This window comes from Lithobates pipiens, unplaced genomic scaffold (genome assembly GCF_037356315.1).
Source record: "Lithobates pipiens isolate NorthernLeopardFrog02 unplaced genomic scaffold, aLitPip1_a1.2 Scaffold_23, whole genome shotgun sequence".
Taxonomy (NCBI): Eukaryota; Metazoa; Chordata; class Amphibia; order Anura; family Ranidae; genus Lithobates; species Lithobates pipiens.
In genome coordinates, this window is record NW_027507785.1 from 315586950 (window position 1) to 315606212 (window position 19263).

At 44.2% G+C, this 19263-nt stretch overlaps 1 protein-coding gene across 2 annotated transcripts in view; it reads right to left on the reverse strand.

Annotated features, from left to right (window-relative positions):
• Positions 1-19263, reverse strand: part of EFCAB7 (EF-hand calcium binding domain 7) — a 112918-nt gene that overhangs the window by 85809 nt on the left and 7846 nt on the right. For both annotated transcript variants that reach the window (XM_077450560.1, XM_077450559.1), the window contains exons 2-3: positions 8564-8751; positions 59-270 (exon numbers count right to left, since the gene is read on the reverse strand). In XM_077450560.1, the coding sequence (XP_077306686.1) occupies positions 59-270; positions 8564-8750 (399 nt within the window). In that variant the 5' untranslated portion in view covers position 8751. The remainder of the gene's footprint in view (positions 1-58; positions 271-8563; positions 8752-19263) is intronic.

Consider the following 19263-nt stretch of genomic DNA (forward strand, 5'->3'; position numbering starts at 1 on the left):
GCATGCAACTATAGGCCTGCTCTAACAATGGAGCATTTGAAGGAATTACAGTACATACTGTGGTGAGGACTTTATACAGGTCATCATGTAAAACATATCCTTTGTTCCCAGGATCCATTTTTCGGAAGGCTTTCATCAGGTCTGCCTTGGCGGCAGGTTTCTCTCTTTTAGCGATGGCACAGAAATCATCAAAGTTTAATTCCTTGGTCTTTGTGGTCCAGTATTTACTGAGAGTCCTCTTTGATAAGTTACGTCCGGCCTGTTGGAGAACTGTACAAAGAAGAGAGGGGAAATATTTAAGTGTGCAAGGTGCAGGAAACCCATGAGGATAACATCATGCACGATTTGAAGCTGAACTCTAGGTATACACAAATTCATTCAGCTCTGTAACCATTAAAGTGGTTGTAAACCCTTACAAACCACTTTGACCTACAGGTAAGCCTAGATTAAGGCTTACCTGTAGGTCCAAGAAATATCTCCTAAACCTACACGGTTTAGGAGATATTTACCTGAAGACAGCCACCTCTGTGCCGTAGACAGTGGCGCACAGGCGCACTGGGTAAGCCGCAGATTGCGGCGATATGCCGCGAGTGTCAGCTCCCGTGCGCATGCGCGGGAGTGACGTCATCACTGCTCCGGCGAATCACAGCGCCGAAGCAGCGAGACCCACCAAGAAGATGGATGCTCGGAACTACAGGGGACAGCGGGGACTTCGCTGGCTCCTGTGTTAGGTAAGTGACACATAATGGACTACTATGTGATGCACAGTAGTCCATTATGCTTTACCTTTGCAGGGAATCAAAGAGGAAGTAAACTCATCAGGGTTTACTTCGTCTTTAATGCAGCATTAAATGTGTTTTTTTTTTTTTAAATGCAGTGTTAAGTACCTAAATGTGACCTGGTATAAGCTCCTTGCAGTCCCTGTACAGTAGGACTGGGGTGTGAGAGGAAAAAGAAGCACAAGGAACCTGTCAGGGCCTGGACTTGAACCTGGGACCTCTGCTGGTTCTGGCTATGACTCTTCTCACGGAGCTACCCAAGATGCTGGACAGCACCCTGTTTAATCCATTGGACAACCCTGCCTTTTACGTTGACTACTTCTGAACCTTGAACCCTTTACTCCTCCCATGATCTTCCTGATTTAAGCCATGTCTTTGCACCTCCTGTTTGCCAGATTATTGTGCTTTCTCAACCAGTAACTCACTCTTGTCTTCCCTGCTGCCATCCATATTTTGCTCCCACTCATTATCCATCCATCCATCACCTTTACCCTCAGCTTCTTTAGCAAGGCAGTGGTCATCTTGGAGGTGTGTTTGAGGTCGTTATGTTGGAATACTGCCCTGCAGCCCAGTCTCTGAAGGGAGGGGATCATGCTCTGCTTCAGTATGTCACAGTACATGTTGGCATTCATGGTTCCCTCAATGATCTGTAGCTCCCCAGTGCCGGCAGCACTCATGCAGCCCCAGACCATGACACTCCCACCACCATGCTTGACTGTAAGCAAGACATACTTGTCTTTGTCCTCCTCACCTGGTTGCCCCCACACACGCTTCACACCATCTGAACCAAAAAAGTTTATCTTGGTCTCATCAGACCACAGGACATGGTTCCAGTAATCCATGTCCTTAGTCTGCTTGTCTTCAGCAAACTATTTGCAGGCTTTCTTTTGCATCATCTTTAGAAGAGACTTCCTTCTGGGACGACAGCCATGCAGACCAATTTGATGCAGTGTGCGGCGTATGGTCTGAGCCCTGACAGGCTGACCCCCCCACCCCTACAACCTCTTCAGCAATGCTGGCAGCACTCATACGTCTATTTCCCAAAGACAACCTCTGGATTTGACGCTGAGCACGTGCACTCAACTTCTTTGATGGACCATGGTGAGGCCTGTTCTAAGTGGAACCTGTCCTGTTAAACTGCTGTATGGTCTTGGCCACCGTGCTGCAGCTCAGGTTCAGGGTCTTGGTAATCTTCTTATAGCCTAGACCATCTTTATGTAGAGCAACAATTCTTTTTGTCAGATCCCCAGAGAGTTCTTTGCCATGAGGTGCCATGTTGAACTTCCAGTGACCAGTATGAGAGAGTGAGAGCGATAACACCAAATTTAATACACCTGCTCCCCATTCACACCTGAGACCTTGTAACACTAACGAGTCACATGACACCGGGGAGGGAAAATGGCTAATTGGGCCCAATTTGGACATTTTCACTTAGGGGTGTACTCACTTTTGTTGCCAGCAGTTTAGACATTAATGGCTGTGTGTGGAGATATTTTGAGGGGACAGCATGTGTGTATAAGGGACCTTGTATGCTTCCTAATGTGTGAAATGGAGCTGAGAACTCCACCTCTGGCTTAATAAAAAGCAAACATCTTTTTTTTTTTTATATGTACCGTATTTATCGGCGTATAACACGCGCCGGCGTATAACATGCACCCCAAGTTTAGGAGGGAATTTTGTGGAAAAAATTTTTAGGAGGGAAATTTAAGGAAAAAAAAACTTACATTTAAATGCCCATCAATGCAGCCTTATCGGTGTCCATCTGAAGCCTCGTCAGCGTCATTTGCAGCCTTGTCATTGCAGCCTGTCCTCATTGCAGCCTGTCCTCATTGCAGCCTTGACATGCAGATTGTCAGCTTATGTTTCTAAAAATGGCGCCGCCGAGATGTCCCGTGTATCTCGGCGGCACCCAGAAGTTCTTGGCTGCTTTCGGCCACTCTCGGACCTTCTCGGTGGCTTTCGGCCGCCTCGGCCCTTCTCGGAGGCGTTCGGCCACTCTCGGAGGCTTTCGGCCGCTCTCGGACCTCGGCAGCTTTCGACCGCTCTCGGAAGGTACGAGAGCGGCCGAAAGCCGCCGCCCAGAGCCCAAAAAATTGTGTGGAAATCGCGGAGTATCGGCGTATAACACGCACCCGCGATTTTCCCCTGATTTTAAGGGGAAAAAAAGTATATATACTGTGTGTGTGTGAGGTTGTGTGTGAGGGCACTGAAGTTTGTCGCCATTTCATCGGTGCACGCAAATTTAAGGTTTGACATGTTCGGTATCTATCTTCTCGCTGCAACGTCAGCTTTTATGTTTTACCAAACAATTGGGTAATATATTGCACCTATAACTTTAATGTGTTTTTTTTTTACTAAAATGTTGTGTTTCCCAGACCTTTGTGGTAATATCGTGTGACATAAAAAATGGAACTACCACTATGTTATTCTCTAGGGTGTCTGCTTTCAGAAAATGTATAATGTTTTGGCGGTTTTATGTAATTTTCTGGCCTAAAATGATTTTTTAACCTTTTCTCTAAAATTTCCAGTAAAAATCTAGTAACATGCTATTTATGTTTTCTTTTTTTCTTTTTTTTTTTTTTTTAATGGAACATGCACTACAGACACAGATTTAGCCTTTGTGATATATAACCAGTGTCAAATTTCAATTTAAACTTTTAGTTATAGTCTTTTTTTACTAAAATGCCATTTTAGTTTAATCGTATATTAGTCATCTGAATCGTTTTAGGTTTAGTCGTATTTTAGTCAGCTGAATCGTATTAGGTTTAGTTGTATTTTAGTCATCTGAATCGTTTTAGGTTTAGTCGTATTTTAGTCATCTGAATCGTTTTAGGTTTAGTCGTATTTTAGTCATCTGAATCATTTTAGGTTTAGTCGTATTTTAGTCATCTGAATCATTTTAGGTTTAGTCATATTTTAGTCATCTGAATCGTTTTAGGTTTAGTCATATTTTAGTCATCGTTTTAGGTTTAGTCGTATTTTAGTAAGCTGAATCGTTTTAATTTTAGTCGACTAAAATAGTGTTAATTGCGTAGACGAAAATATTTTCATCGACGAAATTAACACTATTAACACTCTGTACTCATAATTTTTCCACCTTTTAAACTACAACGCCAGCACGTCCTCCTTGGCACAACAGCCTTTTTTTAAATCAGCTTGCTGAAATGTATTGGGTAACGTGACCCTCGTCCTGTAACGGTATCCTCTGTCAATTATATACTGGCAATGTTATTATCATTCCTTCATTTTGTCTCATGAGAACCGGGCCTGGATCGCCTGTCCTCCTAACCGCCATGACCCAGGATCCAGGGATACATTTCCCCGCAGATGATCGAGATTTAATCATCATTTAACGATGGGAAATATTTGGTATTCTAACGGCCTGTTCTAGGCGACCTTGACATCGGCGCTTTGCAGAATAATAATTGGTCAATTGCTTAAGTGGTTCGTGGAGAGAGATGAAAGACATAACAAGCCGAAAGGAGATAACATTTGTTCTCGCCGCTACTATTTTTGAAGCGGGATTATGAGGAACCTGCCATTAGCTGCTAGGGGGGGGGAGAAGAAAAAAAAAATCTTCTGCCATAATGTTGAAAGCCTTCATTAGGCTAAGCACATCTGCTGAATGTGACCGCCTGTTAAACTAGCCATGGCGTAATTAGGATATCACGACTGAAAAAATCCAACATGTCATCAGGATTTATCTCCCCGTCAACACGGCAGAACGGCGCGGTTTAACTCTCGCGGTGCTGGCTGCCTCTAGCATGCCGCATCGCACGCTATAAGGGGAGTATTGTCCCCGGACTGGGATCTTTTTATAATTGCCGATCCCGGTTATAGAGCAGATCCAGAAACAACAAAACCAATCAGTGAGATACGAGAAGACTAGGACCTGTCTCTGACAGCTTGGTCACTGTGTTAGGAGCAGTGTTATTTCCGTCAATTTTTGTCAGTGGCATATTTCCAGTGAAGAAAATGAAGCGAAAATTACCCCAGATTTTTGTCAATTGAGGGAGGGACGTTTACCAATGTGAACTTCTGGTTTCCTCGGAGCTCCACCTGTAAAGCCTGCGAGTGTCCCCTCCCACAGCAAGCCTAGCGTGCTTAGTGGTGTGGCATGCTTTACACTGTGCAGCATTACAGGCCTCCTCAGACCACCGTCCAGAGAACTGTGCAGCATTACAAGCCTCCTCAGACCACAGTCCAGAGCACTGCATTACAGGCCTCCTTGGACCACCAAGTCCAGAGCACTGTGCATTACAGGTCTCCTTGAACCACCATCCAGAGCACTGTGTGCATTACAGGCCTCAGACCACCGTCCATGACACTGTGCAGCATTACAGGCCTCTTCATACCACCGTCCAGGGCACTGTGCATTACAGACCCTCCAGACCATACCCAGAGCACTGTGTGCATTACAGGCCTCCTCAGACCGTCCAGAGCCCCGAGCACTGTGTAGCATTACAGGCCTCCTCAGACCACCATCCAGAGCACTGTGTGCATTACAGGCCTCCTCAGACCGTCCAGAGCCCCGAGCACTGTGTAGCATTACAGGCCTCCTCAGACCACCATCCAGAGCACTGCGCATTACAGGCCTCCTCAGACCCCCGTCCAGGCCTCCTCAGACTATCCAGAGCACTGTGCTGCATTACAGGCCTCCTCAGACCCCCATCCAGAGCACTGTGCATTACAGGTCTCCTCAGACCACCGTCCAGAGAACTGTGCAGCATTATAGGCCGCCTCAGACCACCATCCAGAGCACTGTTCATTACAGGTCTCCTTGGACCACCATCCAGAGCACTGTGTGCATTACAGGCCTCCTCAGACCACCGTCCAGGGCACTGTGCATTACGGACCCTCCGGACCACCACCCAGAGCACTGTGTGCATTACAGGCCTCCTCAGACTATCCAGAGCACTTTGCTGCATTACAGGCCTCCTCAGACCCCCGTCCAGAACACTGTGCATTACAGACCTTCTCAGACCACCATCCAGAGCACTGTGCATTACAAGCCTCCTCAGACCACCATCCAGAGCACTGTGCATTACAAGCCTCCTCAGACCACCATCCAGAGCACTGTGCATTGCAGGCCTCCTCAGACCACCATCCAGAGCACTGTGCATTACAGGCCTCTTAGACAATCAACAGCACCGTTTGCAATTATTCGATTTTTTTTAAATCCAGGAGTATTAAATGAGTTTGAAAATTCTAGAAAAATGCCTAAATAAGGCATTACAATTTAACTAAACACATTTGATTTTTTTGTCTCGTAAAATGATTTTGTTCGACTAAAATGTACTGCTGATTTTAGTTGACTAAAATCAAAACAATTCAGATGACCAAAATATGACTACAATTAAAATGGCATTTTAGAAAAAGGGTAGGACTAAAACGAAATCAAAATTTGACATCAAAAGTAACACAGGCTGGGAGCCCAGAGTGAGGGCATATGTGCAGTGTGTGGGCAACAAAGCCCACCCTCTTTGACGCTGCAGGTATGAGTTATGTTGGCAGAAACAGGTTCATTTCATTAGCGATTTTTCATATAATTTTAGGCCTCATGCACATTGGGACGCTTTGGCCATTCTCTCCTAGATGCCTTTTCTCCTGGCAGCGGCATTCTGGCAGAAGAAACGCTTAACATGTGACATGTTTAGGTGCGCCAAACGCTTGGGTGTTAACTGCTTTCCACCGGCCTTGTAAAATGACAGACAGGTGGGAACCCTATTGTTCTGGGAGGATTTCATATGGCGTCCTCTTGAGAACGGGCCGCACTGCGGTGCGATCTGTCACCCACTGTGTTTGGTGGAAAGAGCAGATGACTGATCACTATATCGGCCTGCTACCAGTCATAACAGCTGTAAATAATGGATGCCATTCATTGTATACAATTGTGTTGCTAGCTGTGATTGGTCACGGTAATCACATGGTACAGACAGGGCCAATCAAAGCCCATTTGTACCATGTGATTAGCTGTGACCAATCACAGCTAATCACAATAGACATACAGTATGCTATATGCAAGTATAATATGTAAAAAATAAAATAAAAATCCTGATCAACTAATAATAAATAAATGAATAACTAATAATAAAAGAATATTTAAAAATTGAAAAAATGTATTACTCTTCTTTTTTTTTTTCTTTACATACTGTCACTAGTCAGTGTCCCTTGTCACTGCCACACCAGTTATATGATGATGCTGTACTGCACTGGTGACAGAATGTGAAAAAAATAAATAAAAAAATAATATATAGATTTTATTTTATTCATTTTATTAAAAAAAAAGTGACAAAAAAAATGACAACTTCAAAAACCGCGCTATTCCTCTTACTAAATACCTAAGACTGTCTACTTTCTAAAAAGGGGTCATTTGGGGGTATTTGTTCTGTCCTGGCATTTTTGGGCCTCAAGAAATGAGATCGGCTGTCAGTACATCAGGATTGATAGATTTTCAGATATATACCATAGTTTGTGGACTCTATAACTTTCCTGCAGACTAAATAATATACACTGATTAACTGGTTTGGCTTATTTTAACCAAAGAAATGTAGCAGAATACATTTTGGCCTAAATTTATGAAGAAAGATTATTTATTTGCAAAATTTTATATCAGAAACGAAGAAGAACGCGTTTTGTTTTTTTTCAAACGTTTTTGGCCCTTTTTTTTTGTTTATTTGTCAAAAAAAAAAAAAACAGTGGTGATTAAATACCACCAAAAGAAATCTCTATTTGTGTGATTTTTTTTTTTCTTTCAGTACAGTGTTGCATGACCGTGCAATTGTCGTTCAAAGTGTGCAGCGCTGAAACCTGAAAACTGGCCTGAGCAGGAAGGGGGTATTGAAGTGGTTGATTCCATCTGGCGGTTGAAATGAATTAACTCTCAAGTTGTGTTCACACCCATGCCATCCCATTAAGCCAATTGCACTGGTTTTGCAACCCGTTTTTGGGATGCTGTTAACTTAGCACTGACACCAGCAGAGGTTCGCATGAAGGGAGTGTGATTGTGATGCAGTGCGGGAAACACAGGACCCCCTATTTCAGGCTTGTGATTTACCAGTTTCCAGCTGGCTGTTTGCTACAGCACCCATTTACTGTATCTCTCAGCTTACTCCAGAAACATGTGCGATGGGAATATTGATGATTGTGTTGTCACCCTGTCACATGGACTTTCTATGGAGACTATGAGATAAGGTTTCAACACACGTTAAGCAGGCATAGATCACTGTTGCCACCATGAGATAAGCTGTGAGTGTGCTCTTAACACAGAAACTATGGGCACATATGTGCAGTGTGTCGGTGTTAAGGCATATGTGTTACGTGGGTGACAAGAGGTTGAATTATTACCAAAATAGTTTCCTTTAGAAACATGACCTTGTCCATTCAGTGTGAGGTGACAACGTCTTTGTAAATTCCTCTCCCTGACTACTTTATGCTCCCCTCTTCAGCACTCCCCAACTGCAATTTCCTTTGTTGATGATGCCACCAAATACCCACGGTCAGCTGGTTACAGACCACAGAGGGAGCGGTAATGTCCCATCCCCCTCTCCCCTCTGTCATATGAGAATATTTGGCCCTATCGATTGGCTGTTAGGCCTCAGCACCGCATCATAGCGGAGATCACATGCTTTTCCATACCTGGAAACCCAATGGATAATTTGCAGTGGCGGCCAAAGAAGGAGTGATGAGTTGAGTATGGAATGGTTGAAGGGAGACCACAAACACACACACACGGTAACAGGTTCTCTTTAACCATCCAGTATTGTGAACAGTGATACCAGTACCTAATTGCAGCTGCTCTTTGTCTGTGATGTTTTCCAGGCTGGTCTTGAAGGTGGTGAGGTAGGCGGCTCGACAAGATGCATAGAAATTCTCATCCACATACTGCTGAGCTTTCTGGTTCTCTATCCGCTCTTCGGAGGGGAACCTTCTGTTTGTAAGAGACGTGGCACTTCCATAAAGACTCTCCATTCTGCAAATGACAAAAATATTGTTAGTCAGAACTAGAACCGGACAATCATACAACTGACCATCCAGAAACCAGGACCAGACAGTCACACAACTGGCCAGCCAGAAACCAGGATGAGACAATCATACAACTGTCCAACCAGAAAGCATAAGCAATCATACAACTGACCTACCAGATAGTTACCAGGACCAGATGTCCACACAACTGTCCATCTAGAAACCAGGACCAGATAATCATACAAAAGTACAACTAGAAACCACGAGCGGACAATCACACGACTGACCAGCCAGAAACCAGGACCAGACAATCGTACAACTGTCCATCCAGAAAGCAGGACCAGACAATCGTACAACTGTCCATCCAGAAAGCAGGACCAGACAATCGTACAACTGTCCATCCAGAAAGCAGGACCAGACAATCGTACAACTGTCCATCCAGAAAGCAGGACCAGACAATCGTACAACTGTCCATCCAGAAAGCAGGACCAGACAATCGTACAACTGTCCATCCAGAAAGCAGGACCAGACAATCGTACAACTGTCCATCCAGAAAGCAGGACCAGACAATCGTACAACTGTCCATCCAGAAAGCAGGACCAGACAATCGTACAACTGTCCATCCAGAAAGCAGGACCAGACAATCGTACAACAGTACAAACAGAAACCACAAGCGGACAATCACAGGACTGTCTAAACAGAAACCAGGACCAGACAGTCACAGAACTGAACAGCTAGAAACCAGGACTGGACAATCGTACAGTCCTAGAAACCAGGACCAGACAGTTACACAACTGACCAATCAGAAACCAAGATGAAACAGTCACCCAACTGACCAGCCAGAAACCAGGACCGGACAATCGTACAACTGTCCAATCAGGAATAATGACCCGACAATCGTGCAACTGTCCAATCAGGAATAATGACCCGACAATCGTGCAACTGTCCAATCAGGAATAATGACCCGACAATCATACAACTGTTCAATCAGGAATAATGACCCGACAATCGTACAACTGGAAACCAGGATTGGACAATCATACTAGTGTCAAACCAAAAACATTGACAGGACAATGGTACAACTGTGTATACAGTAACCAGGACCGGACAATGTTTCAACTGAACAAACAAATTGCCCCCACCTATAACTGGCCTTTAAAGCAAGGAGTGCATGGAAGGGGACGCATGTAAAACAAAATTGAAGAAAATTCCCAGTTCACGTTAAAAAGAGGGGTTTCGTTTTCACTCATTTGCAAATACATGCGTAAGCTGCAGAGGGCATTTCACGGAAACCCCATTATTATCTGCAGTCCTGACTATACATTTTTGAGAGCCTCCACAGTGGAAGCATATGCATAATACATTTCTGCGAAGGTCAGTTATAGGTGGGGGCAGCGGCCATTTGTTTGTACTGTTGGAATACTGGAAAGCACTGGACACCTTTGCTGCCATCGTGCTATATGCTGGGTGTCCAGTTTGACACTAGAACCCAGGGCCAGACAATCATATAACTGTCCAACGAGAACCCAGAATCATACAATTGTCCAACTAAAAACTAGAAGTGGACAATCATACAATTGTCCAATTACAACCCAGGGCCAGGCAATTGATTTAGCTGCCACTTTTTTAAGAGCAAGTACAAGTACCAATACTTTTTTTTTAAGTCCTCGCCTATACTTTTTTTTTAATGTCATGTGACAGTGGACTGGGTCAGTAGTTTTCTTTACAATTTTATTTTTTATAACTTGGTTTTTTCATTATATATATATATATATATATATATATATATATATATATATATATATATATATATATATACACACACACACAGTATCTCACAAAAGTGAGTACACCCCTCACATTTTTGTAAATATTTTATTCTATCTTTTCATTTGACAACACTGAAGAAATGACACTTTGCTACAATGTAGTGAGTGTACAGCTTGTATAACAGTGTAAATTTGCTTCAGCCTCAAAATAACACACAGCCATTAATGTCTAAACTACTGGCAACAAAAATGAGTACACCCCTAAGTGAAAATGTCCAAATTGGGCCCAATTAGCCATTTTCCCTCCCCGGTGTCATGTGACTCGTTAATGTTACAAGGTCTCAGGTGTGAATGGGGAGCAGGTGTGTTAAATTTGGTGTTATCACTCTCACTCTTTCATACTGGTCACTGGAAGTTCAACATGGCACCTCATGGCAAAGAACTCTCTGAGGATCTGAAAAAAAGAATTGTTGCTCTACATAAAGATGGCCCAGGCTATAAGAAGATTGCCAAGACCCTGAAACTGAGCTGTAGCATGGTGGCCAAGACCATACAGTGTTTTAACAGGACGGGTTCCACTCAGAACAGGCCTCGCCATGGTCGATCAAAGAAGCTGAGTGCGCGTGCTCAGCGTCATATCCAGAGGTTGTCTTTGGGAAATAGACATATGAGTGCTGCCAGCATTGCTGCAGAGGTTGAAGGGGTGGGGCGTCAGCCTGTCACTGCTCAGACCATACGCTGCACACTGCATCAAATTGGTCTGCATGGTTGTCGTCCCAGAAGGAAGCCTCTTCTAAAGATGATGCACAAGAACGCCCACAAACAGTTTGCTGAAGACAAGCAGACTAAGGACATGGATTACTCGAACCATGTCTTGTGGTCTGATGAGACCAAGATAAACTTTTTTGGTTCAGATGGTGACAAGCATGTGTGGGGGCAACCAGGTGAGGAGGACAAAGACAAGTGTGTCTTGCCTACAGTCAAGCATGGTGGTGGGAGTGTCATGGTCTGGGGCTGCATAAGTGCTGCCGGCACTGGGGAGCTACAGATCATTGAGGGAACCATGAATGCCAACATGTACTGTGACATACTGAAGCAGACCATGATCCCCTCCCTTCAGAGACTGGGCCGCAGGGCAGTATTCCAACATGATAACGACCCCAAACACACCTTCAAGGTGACCACTGCCTTGCTAAAGAAGTTGAGGGTAAAGGTGATGGACTGGCCAAGCATGTCTCCAGACCTAAACCCTATTGATCATCTGTGGGACATCCTCAAACAGAAGGTGGAGGAGCACAAGGTCTCTAACATCCACCAGCTCCGTGATGTCATCATGGAGGAGGGGAAGAGGACTCCAGTGGCAACCTGTGAAGCTCTGGTGACCTCCATGCCCAAGAGGGTTAAGGCAGTGCTGGAAAAATAATGGTGGCCACACAAAATATTGTCACTTTGGGCCCAATTTGGACATTTTCACTTAGGGGTGTACTCACTTTTGTTGCAAGCGGTTTAGACATTAATGGCTGTGTGTTGAGTTATTTTGAGGGGACAGCAAATTTACACTGTTATACAAGCTGTACACTCACTACTTTACATTGTAGACAAGTGTCATTTCTTCAGTGTTGTCACATGAAAAGATAGAATAAAATATTTACAAAAATGAGAGGGGTGTACTCACTTTTGTGAGAATATATATATTTATATATTTAATAATTTTTTTTTTTTAAACCAATGCTTTCTTTTTTTGTTAGTGAGCATGGAGGGGGAACCGGAGGAGCACAGAGGACACGGAGGGGGAACCGGAGGAGCACATCGGACACGGAGGGGGAACCGGAGGAGCACAGAGGACACGGAGGGGGAACCGGAGGAGCACAGAGGACACGGAGGGGGAACCGGAGGAGCACAGAGGACACGGAGGGGGAACCGGAGGAGCACAGAGGACACGGAGGGGGAACCGGAGGAGCACAGAGGACACGGAGGGGGAACCGGAGGAGCACAGAGGACACGGAGGGGGAACCGGAGGAGCACAGAGGACACGGAGGGGGAACCGGAGGAGCACAGAGGACACGGAGGGGGAACCGGAGGAGCACAGAGGACACGGAGGGGGAACCGGAGGAGCACAGAGGACACGGAGGGGGAACCGGAGGAGCACAGAGGACACGGAGGGGGAACCGGAGGAGCACAGAGGACACGGAGGGGGACCGGAGGAGCACAGAGGACACGGAGGGGGACCGGAGGAGCACAGAGGACACGGAGGAGCACAGAGGACACGGAGGGGGACCGGAGGAGCACAGAGGACACGGAGGGGGACCGGAGGAGCACAGAGGACACGGAGGGGGACCGGAGGAGCACAGAGGACACGGAGGAGCACAGAGGACACGGAGGGGGACCGGAGGAGCACAGAGAGTGGTACCAGAGGAGCACAGAGGACACGGAGGAGCACAGAGAGTGGTACCGGAGGAGGACACAGGGGACAGTTGGGGGTGATCAATGTGGTGGTGGGGGGGGGGGAGTTACAAGCACCAATCCCCCATTATAGATTTCAATAAAGCAGCTGAAAATCCTGGTGGGGGGGCTTCCATTGAAATACACTGGCTGCAACTTATCATGCAACTTTATGTGTCTAAAGCCATAGTGTGAATAGAGCCCCAATCTTATTTTCTATGACATAATTAAACAATGCACCAGCCAATGTAATTGAAGTATAAAGTATGAATTAAGCTTTGGCGCTAAAACCTTTCCTAACAAACACCTTGGTGTCAAAAAGGTGTGTGGTGATCTAATCAGTGTTATTAATAGATGGCCCTATTTGTTGCCCCAGAAAATAATATAAATAAATAATGTGAATTAATGTGAAATGTGTAGTCTCCTGGAGTCCACCATATAAGTGGTGTCTGCCAAATACTATGTATATACTTCTTATAAATATGTGTTGATATAAATAAAAATTAAAATAACAAAGAGTGCCTGTTGGCGTGCAACTCAAAAGTGCACATGTGCTATAACCAAAGAATAGTGAAAATGTTGCATAAGATTGTAAATGAATAAAACATATATGCTAAGTGAAAAAGATCATATGCAAACCACAAGCCACAATATTAGTGGTCTGTAAACTGTGCTCTATATTATGAGTCCCAAGAGTGACAGTCCAAAATAGTCATAAAAATAACAAGAAGGAAATGACAAAAGGAATTCTTTCAATGCCCAAACGAATTTTTCAAAATCGCATCACTCAGTTGCTGGAAAAAACGCATGAAGTCTTTTCAAGTAAAAAGGATAGAACAAGGTGACTAGTGCAGAAAGGTTAGGAACATTCTTCTCCGGTGCGCCACTCAGTGTCAGGAGAATAATTGCGCTCACCAGACAGAGAACCCTCAAAGGGTTAGCCGAGCAGTCACAGTATAAGCCACTGTGCAGCTTTCCTTGGGCTCTGCTCCTGCTGTGCTGGGGGAATGTTCGCCCTTTTACTTCCGCAAATAGTCCGTTTAGCAAGTGCATGAGGGAGGAAACAGAAGTACAACCATAGTGCAACACTGTTTTTTAACGATTTATTTACCTAAAATCCAAATTACTCACAATATCCAATAAAACAATTCGCCTTTGTAATAGCTGCGCCGGCGTTGCTGCCTGTATACCAGTATGAGGTGCACGTCCTACGCGTTTCGTCAGAGCGACGTCATCTGGAGCGCTGTGGTTGCACTATGGTTGTACTTCTGTTTCCTCCCTCATGCACTTGCTAAACGGACTATAAACGGACTATTTGCGGAAGTAAAAGGGCGAACATTCCCCCAGCACAGCAGGAGCAGAGCCCAAGGAAAGCTGCACAGTGGCTTATACTGTGACTGCTCGGCTAACCCTTTGAGGGTTCTCTGTCTGGTGAGCGCAATTATTCTCCTGACACTGAGTGGCGCACCGGAGAAGAATGTTCCTAACCTTTCTGCACTAGTCACCTTGTTCTATCCTTTTTACTTGAAAAGACTTCATGCGTTTTTTCCAGCAACTGAGTGATGCGATTTTGAAAAATTCGTTTGGGCATTGAAAGAATTCCTTTTGTCATTTCCTTCTTGTTATTTTTATGACTATTTTGGACTGTCACTCTTGGGACTCATAATATAGAGCACAGTTTACAGACCACTAATATTGTGGCTTGTGGTTTGCATATGATCTTTTTCACTTAGCATATATGTTTTATTCATTTACAATCTTATGCAACATTTTCACTATTCTTTGGTTATAGCACATGTGCACTTTTGAGTTGCACGCCAACAGGCATTCTTTGTTATTTTAATTTTTATTTATATCAACACGTATTTATAAGAACTATATACATAGTATTTGGCAGACACCACTTATATGGTGGACTCCAGGAGACTACACATTTCACATTAATTCACATTATTTATTTATATTATTTTCTGGGGCAACAAATAGGGCCATCTATTAACCACTTCAGCTCCGGACCAATAAACACCTTAAGGACCAGAGGTCTTTTTCCAATTTCGCACTGTGCTGCTTTAACTGGTAATTGCGCGGTCATGCAATATTGCACCCAAACGAAATTTGCGTCCTTTTCTTCCCACAAATAGAGCTTTCTTTTGATGGTATTTGATTGCCTCTGCGATTTTTTTTTTGCGATATAAATGGAAAAAGAGCGAAAATTTGGAAAAAAAAAGATATTTTCTTCTTTTTGTTATAAGAAAAATCGAATAAACTAAATTTTAGTCATACATTGAGGGCAAAATTTATTCAGCCACATGTCTTTAGTAAAAAAAAATGTCAATAAGCGTATATTTTTTGGTTTGCGCAAAAGTTATAGCGTCTACAAACTAGAGTACATTTTCTGGAATTTACACAGCTTTTAATTTATGACTGCCTATCTCATTTCTTGAGGTGCTAAAATGGCAGGGCAGTACAAACCCCCCCCCCCCCAATGACCCCATTTTGGAAAGTAGACACCCCAAGGAAATTGCTGATGGGTATGTTGAGCTATTGAGCTTCAAGCTATTTACTGAGAGGCATGTTGAGTCCATGGAATATTTTATATTTTGCAACAAGTTGTGGGAATATTACAAACTTTTTTTTTTTGCACAAAGTTGTCACTAAATGATATATTGCTCACACATGCTATGGGCATATGTGAAATGACACCCCAAAATACATTCTGCTGCTTCTCCTGAGTACGGGGATACCACATGTGTGGGACTTTTTGGGAGCCTAGCCGCGTACGGCACCCCGAAATCCAAGCACCGCCTTCAGGATTTCTAAGGGCATACATTTTTTATTTTACTTCTCACTACCTATCACAGTTTTGAAGGCCATAAAATGCCAAGATGGCACAAAACCCCCCCAAATGACCCCATTTTGGAAAGTAGACACCCCAAGCTATTTGCTGAGGGCCATGTTGAGACCATTGAATATTTTTTTTTTGTCCCAAGGGATTGAATAATGACAAAAAATAAAAAAAAATTTTTTTTTTTTTACAAAAAGTTGTCACTAAATGATATATTGCTCACACATGCCATGGTTATATGTGGAATTGCACCCCAAAATATATTCCGCTACTTCTCCCGAGTATGGGGATACCACATGTGTGGGACTTTTTGGGAGTCTAGTCGCGCACGGCACCCCGAAAACCAATCACCACCTTCAGGATTTCTAAGGGTGCAAATTTTTGATTTAACTCCTCACTACCTATCACAGTTTCGAAGGCCATAAAATGCCAAAATAGCACAAAACCCCCCAAAATGACCCCATTTTGGAAAGTAGACACCCCAAGCTATTTACTGAGAGGCATGTTGAGTCCATGGAATATTTTATATTTTGCCAAAAGTTGCGGGAATATTACAAACTTTTTTTTTTTGCACAAAGTTGTCACTAAATGATATATTGCTCACACATGCTATGGGCAGAAGTCAAATTACACCCCAAAATAAATTCTGCTGCTTCTCCCGAGTACGGGGATACCACATGTGGGGGACTTTTTGGGAGCCTAGCCACGTACGGGACCCCGAAAACCAAGCACTGCCTTCCGGATTTAAATATAAAATGCTACCAAAAAAACTGTTAGCGATCGCAGGGATCAGGCCTGACTCTGCGATCGCTGCAGTTATGTGTTTAGTGTTTTGTAAGTGACAGTGATCGATCGATACTGCACTTGGGTGGGCTGGGCAGAGGGGCAAAACGCAGGTGCTAGCAGGTATCTGGGCTGATCCCGCTAACAATGCGTTTTTTTGGAACCCTAAACTGCTGGGGATGCTAGTATAGATCTGATCTGATCAGATATTGATCTGTTCAGATTCTATACCACTACTGGAGGTGTATGCTTTGCGCGTGGGTGTTAGCGGTACTGGCACTAACCTAGCGCTGCCTGGGGCGACGCAGATCAGGGGGTTAAACCTTTATTGGGTAATAAATGGTGGGTGCCCTGATGCTATAAAAAGCAAACTAACCAGAGTCACCCGTAACACTTATACGGTGATCAGTGGTGAAAGGGTTAACTAGGGGCAATCAGGGGGTTCAAATTTTTATTAGGTAGTATATGGGGGTCCCTGGCGCTATATAAAAACCTGACGGGGAACCTAAATAACTAACTGGCTAACCAGCGTCACCAGTGACACTTATACTGTGATCGCTGGTAAAAGGGTTAACTAGGGGCAATCAGGGGGTTAAAACCATTATTGGGTAGTATATCGGGGTACCTAGCGCTATAAAAACCTGGCGGTGAACCTAAAAAAATAACTAGCTACCTAGCGACAGTAGCGACACTGATGCAGCGATCAGAAAAATGATCGCTTAGTGACACTGGCAAAAGGGGGTGAAAGGGTTAACTAGGGGCAATCAGGATGTTAAAACCATTATTGGGTAGTATATCGGGGTACCTAGCGATATAAAAACCTGGCGGTGAACCTAAAAAAATAACTAGCTACCTAGCGACAGTAGCGACACTGATGCAGCGATCAGAAAAATGATCGCTTAGTGACACTGGCAAAAGGGGGTGAAAGGGTTAACTAGGGGCAATCAGGATGTTAAAACCATTATTGGGTAGTATATCGGGGTACCTAGCGATATAAAAACCTGGCGGTGAACCTAAAAAAATAACTAGCTACCTAGCGACAGTAGCGACACTGATGCAGCGATCAGAAAAATGATCGCTTAGTGACAGTGGCAAAAGGGGGTGAAAGGGTTAACTCTAGGGGCAATCAGGGGGTTAAATCTTTATTGGGGGGTGATAGGGGGCTACCCTGGACCTAACACTAACTGCCCTGACAGTTTTTACTTTTACAACTGACACTGAATGCATTGATCAGTAAAGAAATGATCAATGCAATCAGTGACACTGTGACTGGGGGGGGGGGGGGATCGGGGGGGGGGGGGGGGGTTGTGTACCTACGTGTACCTATGTGTCAGTGTAGTGTTTTGGTGCACTTACTTTGTGTCTTCTCCTCGTAGTCCGGTCAAAAAGACCGCCCCGAGGAGAATGACATCACTTCCTCCTTCCTGTGTAAACAATACACAGTGGGAGGAAGTTCGTCATTGGCCAGGAGCGATCGAGAGGGGGTGGCCAGAAAACAACGGCCATCCCCTCATCACGGATCGCTCCCGGAGGGAAACGGACCACCGTAGCCAGCGGGAGGGGGTCCGATCGGACCCCCCACCCGCTGGAAGGCAGGCACGTACATCTACGTGCTTGTGCCTGCCTGTGCCATTCTGATGACGTAGAATGGCAATATGGCGGTCCTTAAGTGGTTAATAACACTGATTAGATCACCACACACCTTTTTGACACCAAGGTGTTTGTTAGGAAAGGTTTTAGCGCCAAAGCTTAATTCATACTTTATATCTCTGGCCTACTCCTTTTATTTTATTTTAAGTGGTAGGTTCCAAGCACAGGCAGCTTCAACCTCTCGAGTCTATTTTATTATTGTTTATTTTATATAATTTTTATTTCACTTGATTTTCCTTTATTCTTGTAGTGAATAGGTATTGTATAATCTGTCCATAGCGCAATCTTATTCATTTATTTCCAATGTAATTGAAGCACATTACATGTGCCTGGCCTGCCATGTGACCTAATGTGACACCCGGCCTGGACTGCGCTGCATCTGCCAGGGTCCGCAGTCTTGTGATGTTGAAGAAATAACATTTTCACAAGCTGCTCCTTTGATGTCCCATCTGCACCGTTTGATCCTCTCTGTGTGTTTTGTTCCCTGGTGGTGTTTGCTGTCTGTTTATCTTGGGAATTGCTTTGTGATCCCATCAGCTTCATGACATGTCTAAGGGTTTCCTTTGATTGTAATTTTCATATCACTTTCAGCCACGTGCTTAGATATTTTGGGAGGACCGTTACAGTGTTAAAGCTGAACTCTGGGCTTAAATAAAACATTATTTTATATATATTCCTCAATAGCCAAAAAATACACAAATCCAATTTGTGTGCAGCAAATGCTTTACAAACCTGGATATTACCTTGTAAAAGGAGAAGTGACATCATCCCCTCTGTGGGAGGGACCCAGCAGGCCCAACCCACTACAGCAGTGTTTCTCAACTCTAGTCCTCAAGGCGCCCAAACAGGTCATGTTTTCAGGATTTCCCTCAGATGCAACGGCTGTGGTAATTACTAAGGAAGTGAAACAGATCAAATCACCTGTGCAAAATAATGGAAATCCTGAAAACATGACCTGTTGGGGCCCCTTGAGGACTGGAGTTGAGAAACACTGCACTACATGAAGGGAAAATCTCACATAAATATGTGG